At 60.4% G+C, this 9,607-nt stretch overlaps 2 protein-coding genes across 3 annotated transcripts; one reads left to right on the top strand and one right to left on the bottom strand.

Annotated features, from left to right (window-relative positions):
* Positions 1 to 979: 979 nt before the first annotated feature.
* IER2 (immediate early response 2) lies at positions 980 to 3,764 on the bottom strand. Its single transcript, XM_042928608.1, has one exon. The coding sequence runs from the start codon at positions 2,092 to 2,094 to the stop codon at positions 1,423 to 1,425; it is 672 nt and encodes a 223-aa protein (XP_042784542.1). The 5' UTR covers positions 2,095 to 3,764; the 3' UTR covers positions 980 to 1,422.
* A 1,517-nt stretch (positions 3,765 to 5,281) lies between these two features.
* On the top strand, positions 5,282 to 8,076 carry STX10 (syntaxin 10). 2 transcript variants are annotated; one of them, XM_042928606.1, is made up of 8 exons: positions 5,282 to 5,401; positions 5,660 to 5,829; positions 5,973 to 6,067; positions 6,145 to 6,207; positions 7,089 to 7,196; positions 7,291 to 7,397; positions 7,495 to 7,589; positions 7,691 to 8,076. In XM_042928606.1, exons 1-8 carry the CDS (start codon positions 5,367 to 5,369, stop codon positions 7,765 to 7,767), a joined length of 750 nt encoding a protein of 249 aa, XP_042784540.1. In that variant the 5' UTR covers positions 5,282 to 5,366; the 3' UTR covers positions 7,768 to 8,076. The 2 variants fall into 2 exon arrangements, with proteins under 2 accessions (XP_042784540.1, XP_042784541.1); XM_042928607.1 differs by lacking the exon at positions 7,691 to 8,076 and having other exon boundaries at positions 7,291 to 7,393; positions 7,495 to 7,583.
* Positions 8,077 to 9,607: the final 1,531 nt, after the last annotated feature.

Here is a 9,607-nt window from a genome sequence, read left to right as displayed (position 1 = left end):
CTGAGGGACCCCCGCCAAAGCTGATTCAGTTGGTCAAGTGGGGTGCGGGGAGCCTCCGAAGGAGGCGTGGCCTTCCCAATTCTGTTTGGGGCGCTGGACCCATCGGTAATCCCCCTCAAAGGTCTGAACTCGTCAAGCCCTCTCCGCGCCCCCCCCCCCCCCCCGCCCCTGCCTGCCCCGAGTTGCAGGATTTCGACGGAACCACCGAATGTGGGGGAGCTGAAGGAGTCAGAGGACCAGAGCACCCAGCACGGAAACGCTCTGGCAAAGAAAAGGGGGCCCAGCCCCATCCCGCCCACTCTACCCACGTGATAGCCGGTCAGACCGGTTTCTGGGGCCCCAGCAAGCCGCCGCCAGCTCCTGACCCCTTAACCCTGCCCCTCCCCCATCAGGGAAGAAAACCAGACGGGCAGCACAGACTTTATTCAAATGGTCTTTATTTTCCTATCTGGCGTTTCTAGCAAAAAGCCAGATAGGTGAAATTAAACAGAATCCACCACAGTAAAGGTAAACAGACCTCAGCACGCCCTGGCAAGAATCTTCCCCTTCCCAAACTGGCCCAGTCTCACCAGCAACTGGTCCCAGCGCAGCCTTACAAGCGCTCTAAACACCCCCACCCGATTTTGTGATTCAGACCAGGATCGTCTGGGTTGTGTCTGTGTGTCTGAGGGACGGTCACGCCGGAGACTGGGAACGTATTACCACCTCTAACGCACCAGACGAGGAAAATTTTAACCTGAAATTGAATCGGGCCCCCACCTTGCCCCCGCTATACAGCCGAAGGCGCAGGGGCGCGGGGCACAAACCCGCAGCGCGCGGGGCGAGGTGACTCAGGACGCCCTCCTCCCATTCCCCAGGGCGGTCCACACCCCAGACCCTCCTCCCAGGCCCCACACCCACGCAAGGCAACAGGAAGCTCCCCACGTCTGCCCCATGACGCAACGATGACCGCTTGCACAAGTATGTCACTGGTGGGGGAAGGGAGCGCCTGCCTGGAATTCTGAGGTTGGAAATGCAAACACCAACTATTGAAAAACCTTGAAAGGGCAGTACAGCTCCCAATAAAAAATAAAGTCCGACCCTGAGGAGTTTTAAAGAACCTAGCCTCCCTGCTCCCAGTCCCAGAAGGAGAGGGAAAGGTCCACGTCCCAGTCCGTTAAGACAGCACCTGTGGGCGCAGCAGGTCTCGGCGGAAGGCGCTCGCGCTCCCCGCTCAGGCTCCTCGGCGCCGCCGCTGCGCGCAGGCGGCGACGGCTCCCCGGGGGCAGAGTCCCTCTTCAGGCCTCTCAGCAGCCCGGGCGGCAGCTCCTCTCCACGGTTTCAGCGGGCGCTCCCCCGGGGGCGGGCCTCGCCTCGGGTGTGCGCACTCCGGCCGACGGTTCGGCCCGCGCTCTGGGCTCCCGTAGCGCCGCTCGGGGACCCTCAGAAGGCCACCACGGCCCGCACGAGCACGTTCAGCATGCTGTCCGCAGGGCGGCAGGCAGGCTTCGCCTCGCACGCCGGCGGCGCCGTCGGGGGGGCGGCGGGGCTGCAGTTCAGGAGGCCAGAGAAGCGCCTCTGTAGGACGCGCGCCAGGTTGGGGAAGGCGCCCTCCGCTTGAGCGGGAGGTGGCTGCAGGCGATCAGGGACCTCCGAAGAGGCCCCTGCCTCCTCCTCTTCTTCTTCTAGACGGGCTTTCTTGCTTGGGACCAGTCCGACGTCCCCGCCGTCACTCAGGCTGCTGCTCCGCCGCTTGCGGCTGACTTTAGTGGGGCGCGGGGCACAGGGAGCTGGGGTCTCCGCGGCTCCCGGCGCCTCCCGCGTGTCCATGGGCTCCGGGGAAGGCTGCTCACCGTCGGGGGGCGCTGCCTCGGCTACAGCTTCCGCTTCCCGCAACTGGTGCAGGCGAGGATCAGAGGAGCGGACGGGCGGCAAGGGCACCTCGGGCTCGTGGGCTTCCACCTTGGCCGAGAGGTAGAGCTCTCGCGCGCTGCGCATGACCAGCGACAGCTGCAGACTCCGGTGCAGCCGCAGGCCACCGCGCTGCATGCGCGAATGGTACATCTTCCACACCGACAGGGTCATGATGCGTTGAGCCTCCTTCTGCACCTCCATGGCGGCTAGACGGCGGGGGCGAGGACGGCGGGGGCTCCCTGACTGGGCAGGACAGGTAGCAGGTGCACTCCGGGCTACGCGCTCGTTCACGCTTCTCCCCTCGCGCCAACCCACGCCGGGACACTGCTAGGACGCTCTGCCCCGGCGCCCGCCACCCGGACCCTTTTGTACCCGGGGTGAAGTCACGGAGACGCCCCGCCCAATCCGAGAGCCGCATCCGGGCTTCCCAACGCACCACGGCGAGAGACTCCTTAAAGCGACAGGGTAGAATTTACCGAGGCGGGAGAAGGGAAGGAGTCGGGGCGTGGGGGAGCATTCCCCAGTCCACGCAGAGCTCTCGGGGTGGTCTCCTTTCCCAGGGCCCTCAATGAGCAGACGCGCGGGCCCAGAAGAGCAGGGCGGCGGATGGGGGATCAGAGTCCACCCACGTGCTTGCGTTTGAAGCCCCAGTGGCTTGTAGGCAGCGAGTTTCCCTTCGCACCGGGGAAGACCGGGGTTCGAACCGGTATATCCCCCGTGGGCACAGTTCCTAGCAGCTACTAGGTGTCTAGTTAATATTTTTTGAATCAGTAACCGATTCGTATTTCTTGAATCAGTAACCGTGCTAACACTTACGAAAGCACTTACTACCCGTCAGGCGCTGTTAAGGGTTTTCCTTTACTAAATGCCTCACCTCCACTCCGCGGAGGGTACCGCTGTACCTGATTTCTTCCGCTGGGGAAATCGAGACAGAGTGACTCGTCCAATATTTGCTAAACGAATAAACGGCCACTGCAGTGAAAGGGGACACTGGGGCCTCCAGCTCTTGCGTCTTTCTAGCGTAAGCCAGCCCTCCTCACTCCTCTGTAGGCAGTAAGCAGGCGGGCAGCGGGGGCTGGCTCCTAGGCATAGCTGCCCACTCCACGGGCATTGGATGTCTGCAGACACGAACGCAGCCCTGGGTGTCATTCCTGCGCTCCACACCGAACACCCCCCGCCCCTTTCCTCTACTCGAGCTCCACGGGTGGGCTGGGTGCTCGCAGGACGCAGGACCCGGGCAACAGGACAGTCCGGGTGAACACGTGGCTGCGCCCCTTAGACAACACGGCCCTGCTCCGCCCCTGCGCCCCAGGAAGCGTGCTTGGGGTAGGAGCTGTAAACTGAGCAAGGCAGAGATAGAGCGGATAGATAGAAAACATCGGCCCCACCCTCCGCTACGCCCTATTGCTCCAGTTCCTCCAAAACAAGATGCAAAATTGTTCCTATAGCTCCATTCATTCGTGGCAAGGGCCCTTTAAGGGAAGGCTCGTCTCCCTCCCCCCTTGCCGCGCCGAAGGGAGAGCGGAGTCTTCCGGCCACTGGAAGCGCCAGACTTCCACGACTAAATTTGGGTATAATGACGTAGGGCAGGCGCGCGAGCCGCTTCCGGCTGCCCATATAAGGACAGGGGCCGGGATCTCCGCTCTGAGCTGAGGCAGCCTCCTTCCGGGCGGGCGGGGGCGGTGCCTGGCCTCCGAACACGCCCCCTTCCCTTCCCTCCCCCGCTCCCAGCCGCTAAGGATGGCTGTAGTCCCGGGCTTCCGGACCAGAGTTTAGCGGGGCGGGCGGGAAAGGAGGGGAAGGCTTCGCTTCCTTCCCTCCGGCGGCCGAGAAGGCGTGACGCCTCTCCGGGAAGCCCCCCGCCGGCAGGTAGGGGCGATCTCTGGACTTCCACTGACGCCATCTCCCAGAGACCCTCCCCAGAGACCTTGCTAACACGAGGGGCGATTCGCTGAGGACCCATTCGTCCCTGTTCCCCCATAGAGACCCACACAATTATTTCTCCCTACAAGGTTCTCTCCCAGGTGTTCCTTCTCCCCCCACCCCCCAAATCATGCACCCTTGGAGAACCCCACGCCCCGCCTTCCCACCCCCTGCACCTAAGGACTCAACAATTTTATCTTCTTGACCCCTCCAAAAACTGTCCCTAGTCATCGATCCTGCCACACACTAGGGCGACCCGCTGAGGACGCCCCCATCTCCCCCAGGACCCCCACGGCGAATCCACAATGATATTCCCAGCCCAGGCTCTGTCTCTGAGAGACTCCGAAACACAGGGGCACACAGGCTCTCCAAGAACTTCAGACATCCTGCCCAGACTTCCCCAGACTAGGACCCCACTCTGGTGATGGCTCCCCCCGCCCCTCCAAAAAAGAGTGCTTTTCCGGAGACCTTGTCACACAGATCGCCTCTGTCACACAGGGATCCACTCTATGAGTCTCCAGACATTCCTGGCCCCTCCCCAGACGGAGACCCCACACACCGAGAACTTTCTTGTATACAGAAGCCACCACCACGCCCCCTTTTCCCGACTCCTAGCCTCGCACGCAGAAAGATCCCACACCCCAGAAGCATCTCTGGGGCTCCCACTCACAACCACCCCACCCCAGGGCGATCTTGGGGCGCCCCCCTCCGTAGAACAAAAGAGGAGGGGCAGTCCAGCAAGACTCTCCACCGGAGAATGCCCGCACCTCACTCCACCTCCTGCGGTAAAGTGGGGAGGACTACCTCTCCCCCCACCCCTTCCCAACTCTGGGCTGGGACGATCTCCGAGTACAGGATCAAGGTGTAGGCTCAGGAAGTCTGTTAAGAGCGTCTTCAAATTGGGGGCGCCTGGGTGGCTCAGTCGGTTAAACATAAGACTTCTGCTGGGGTCACGACCTGGGGTTCGTGGGCTCGAGACCCGCGTTGAGCTGTCTGCTGTCAGCGTGGAGCCCGCTTGGGATCCTCTGTCCCCGCCATCTCTCTCTGCTCCTCCCCGGCGCTTGCTCTCTGTCTCAAGAATAAACAAACATTAAAAAAAAAAAAAGAGAGAGAGAGAGAGGTTCTACCAATCGAATGATCCCCTTCCCTAGTCATAATCTCTGATTTGAAGAAGGTTATTATTATTCACATTGCCCAAAAGGGAAACTGAGGTTGCTGCGGCAACAATGCGAAGGGCTAGCCCTCCAACCGAGAGATTAGGAGCTCCGACCCCCAACCCAGCCAGACTTAACTGGGACTCTGCTGGGGGCGGGCGCGGCGAGCTACGGGGACGCGAAGCTGTTTCTGCCCACAATAAAGATGGCCACGAGGAGGGCGGAAGCGCGGGCCTCCGAGGCCTCTCTTTCTACCCTGGCGTCCCGGTTCTCGATGGTGATGCGGCTCACGTGACGGGGGCGGGGGAGGCGGCGCTTTCCCTTCTTGCTGGGAGGGAACCCGCTACCGAAGCCGAGAGGGGAGGGGGGTTTGGCCTCGGGCGGGGTTTGTGTGACATGTCTCTCGAGGACCCATTTTTTGTTGTCCGAGGGTGAGTGACAGCAATGGGGGAGAGAAGAGGGTGCTCGGTCCCCCCGCCAACTAATGCCCGCGTGTCCGGCAGAGCGTGCTAGGCAGTTTGGGCACGGCCGTCGGGGTGCGCGGGTCAGGGAAGACCCGTGGCCGAGTGGGATGGGTGCGCAGGGGGTTATCAGGATATCCTGGGCCCTGACTCGTTTGGGGGCGCAGTGGCCGGCGGGAGGACCGCCTGCCCCCAGCCGTGACCGCTGTGTGTGCCCCTGCCCGGCAGCGAGGTGCAGAAGGCGGTGAACACGGCCCGCGGGCTGTACCAGCGCTGGTGCGAGCTCCTGCAAGAGGACGCGGCGGTCGGACGCGAGGAGCTGGACTGGACGACCAATGAACTGCGGAATGGCCTGCGCAGCATCGAGTGGGACCTCGAGGACCTGGAGGAGACCATCGATATCCTGGGGGGTTGCAAGGCGTCCTGGGAGAGCCCACTGTTGTGGCAGGGGGCAACTGGACACCTGGGTGGAGTGGAGGGCTTGAGGCAGAGGAAGGAGGTCATGTCTGGCTTTGGCCTTGACCCTTGACTCGCGACTTACGCATAGTGGAAGCCAACCCGGGAAAGTTCAAGCTCCCAGCCGGCGACCTGCAGGAGAGAAAAGTGTTCGTGGAGCGGATGCGGGAGGCAGTCCAGGTGAGGAGAGTGTTCGGTGGCGCGAGTGTGGGGAGGTTGGAGTATCTTTACTCTCTGATGGCGTCCTCACCCCCCAGGATATGAAGGACCATATGGTCAGCCCGGCAGCCATAGCCTTTATGGAGAGGAATAAGAGAGAGGTAAGGCATCCGGACCCAGCACCCTCACCCACCCGAGCCCAAGCCTGACCCCTCTGTGTGTGTTCACTTGTCTCCCTTGCACGTACAGTCTGTCTCTTCTGTGCCAGTGCCCATCTCCTCTGAGCAGTTGGTTCCTGGCTGTCTACCTGCCCGCTCTTTCTGGGTGTAGAATCCTTTCTGCCTCCTAGTGCGGGTCTGTATCCCACCCCCTCTCTTTTTTTTTCTTTTTGCTTGTTGCGTCACTGTTTCCAGGATGTATGCCTGCCTTTTTTTCTGTGTCTGTACCTGGCCCTTCTGAGCCTGTGAACTTGGCCTCTGAGTAGATCCCCATCTGCAGTCGGCTTGCATACCATTTCCCTTCGTGGGTGTGCCTGCCCTGTGTGTGCCTGCGGATGCCTTTTGTGCGCACTCCCCCGGCTGCCTCTGTTGGTACTTTTTTTCTTCTGTGTGTCCATCCAGCCTGTCTCCAACCCGTCATGGGATGCCCATTTGGGATCGGGGAGGGTGTAGGGCCGAGACCTGCACGAGCTTGGGGTCGTATAGCAGTGCCCACGGGCTTTCCAGGTGTGCTGCCTTGAGGGTCAAAGTCCAAATTCTTAAATACATCTCTTTATATGATGAGTCCATCATGGATTCGGGCAATCCGCATTCCAGCCCCAGGAACTCCCCGTTTTACAGAGGAGGAAACTGAGGCACAGGGAGGTCAATTGATAGGACCTTGGGGTCACCTTGTTAGCAAGCGGTGGGCTTGGGGAACCCAGGCTATCCCATTCCTAAGACTACCTTCCTGAGCAACAGCCATCTAGATTTGCCACCGGTCTGTGTCTGGCTTTGCTGTGAGTGGCCCTCTCTCCCTGAACGTGTGGTCTGTGCCCCCATAGATGCTGACAGGCAAGCCAGCCGCCCCACAGTCATCCAGCGACCTGCTGGACGCCAGCATGGCCGCAGCCACCTCTCGTTACATTGAGGAGCAGCAGGCCACACAGCAGGTCCGTGCGGGTAGTCGGGGATCCTGGGCCGGAGGGGCCTCCGGGCAGCTCAGGGCCCCCCGCTGACGGCAGTTCCCACTCCTCCAATCTGCAGCTGATCATGGACCAACAGAATCAACAGCTGGAAATGGTGTCCGGGAGCATCCGGGTTCTGAAGCACATGTCTGGCCGTGTTGGGGAGGAGCTGGATGAGCAGGGCGTGTGAGGCCAGGATCCTGGGGGTGGGCCGGGTGCCCTCAGCTGGCCGCGCTGGTGTGCCCAGAACTTTTGGAGGCTAACGCCATCTCGGTATCAACAGCATGCTGGATGCCTTTGCTCACGAGATGGACCACACCCAGTCCCGGATGGATGGGGTCCTCAGGAAGATGGCCAAAGTATCCCACATGACGAACGGTAAGCCCCCTTGGGGAGGCAGCTCAGGGGTGGTGGGTGGGGGGCGGAGGTGGTACCTGGTCCCCCCACCCCCCCGTGACCTCTGACCCTTTTGCCCCCAGATCGCCGGCAGTGGTGTGCCATCGTCGTGCTGCTGGGGGTGCTTCTTCTGGTTCTCATCCTGCTCTTCTCCCTCTGACGCCGGCCCTCCCCAGGGCGCCGGTCCCTCTAGCTGTGGGAGCTGGCAGGGTCCTGCCCCCTGGGAGAAGGGGCTCCTTCCTGGAGAGCTGTCTCGAGGTTCTCATCCGGAGCCAGTGGGACCCTCGGGGCCCTGGGCCAGAGCCCCTGCCACTGGTCCTGTTTCAAGTGTGCTTAGGAGGTGGCAGAGGTAGGGGAACCTCAGACCCGCCCCTCCCCATTTCTACTCTGGTGCCCCAAAGCCGTTTGCTCCTGTGCCTTCCGCGCGTGCCAACTTGGAAATAAAAATCCCAGCCTTTTTTTTTTTTTTAAATACACGTCTATGCCTTACTGTGTGTTGTGGCTCGTTAACTCGTGCCCGTCCCCTAAATGGGACTCCCATTGCGAGCCCCTTGCTTGCACATGCTGGGGCCCGGGTGTGTACCTACGTGCACAGGCACGCGCCTAGTAGGGGTACCAGTGGTCAGGATTTGGTGCAGAAGAGACTAGTCCAGTTTATTTCTTGGTTTCACGGCGGATGAGGCTGAAAAACCCCAAGCCTGATTCTTCCTTGAGCGTTTGAAGTTTAGTCTAAATGTCTTCTGCTCGTCCTCGGCCCACCGGAGGCAACCGCCTCAGCAGTGGAGCTGAGCAAGCCACTTCTGAGGCGCCCGAGTACCGCCGGGCTCCAATGTACACCTGGTCACTGACAAGGCCGTGTTTGTAAATTCCAGGGCTTTGCCAGAGCTTGCCCGAGTGATTCCTGTGAGCCAGGAAAACTCCTAAGTGCCGCGAACCTTAGATTGCCATCTCAGATGTTTCCATTCCGCGCGGGACGCAGTCCCGCATCAGAACCTCACGTCTTAGTGGCTCATTTACACATCGCAAAGTGCTGCCTGTTACAAGGGTGTTGTTCCGTTAGGCCGATTTGTCAAAGCTTGAAAAGAACCCGTGTTCAATGTGCCAATTCCCTTCTTCATGCAAACCCACTAGAGGTTTGGGTTCTCTTGATCGCTCTGTTCCAAGTCTTCCTGAGGTTAAAAGGTGCACTTCTGGGAGGGGGTGGTGTTCGCACGTACCTGGGTTTGCCCGCATGTTAAGGCAGACGAGACTTCCTGTTACCCAAGGTGACTGGATCAGTCACCTCTGGATTTTTGGTGGTGGTGTTGCTGGCTGTCAGAACCCTACTTTCTGGTAGCCGAGGCTGGGGCTGGTCTTCCTCAAGTACGACCGAGCCTCCCTGGGAACTGAGATCCCACCCGATCACCTCTCCAGGACGTCTGTCTGGATGCTCTTGCTAGTTACGAGGGCGGCCAGACCTGTCCCGGGCAGGGATGAAACTTCCTTTTCCACCCCAAGGCGAACACTTTCTGATTTGATGGGCTCCCTAACCTCAGCGAATAACCTTCCTACACTACTAGAGACATTTCTGAATCGGGGAGACCTTAGCACACAGCTGCGTCTTTCCCATCTGGTTCGAGAGAACATCTTGGCTTCATAGCCTCAGAACCTGTGGCTCTTCAAGGTATCTTAAAGGATGCCCACCGAACGGGACTTACCGTCTCAACTTCTGTGTTCCTTCTGATGCGTGCGTGGGCCCAACGGCTCAGATGCCGTGAAGGGTGTGGGTGTGTTCAGGATGTGTATCTGGGGCTGGGGGTGGCAAACAGACCACAGAAGGGGAGGGAGCCAGCGGCTCTGTCATGCAGCCAACTCAACAGAGGCCCTTCTTGGAGGCGATCCTGTAGGACACTGATGTAGGACCTACGGCTCATGCGTGTGTAGGAACAGCCCTGCCCTGGGGGGGATGTATATATATCCCAGTGTCTATATACTAGGGTAGCCAGAAGGGGGTTTTAAGC

This window comes from Panthera leo, chromosome A2 (assembly GCF_018350215.1).
Source record: "Panthera leo isolate Ple1 chromosome A2, P.leo_Ple1_pat1.1, whole genome shotgun sequence".
Lineage (NCBI taxonomy): Eukaryota > Metazoa > Chordata > Mammalia > Carnivora > Felidae > Panthera > Panthera leo.
This window is presented reverse-complemented; position numbering and strand designations above follow the sequence as displayed.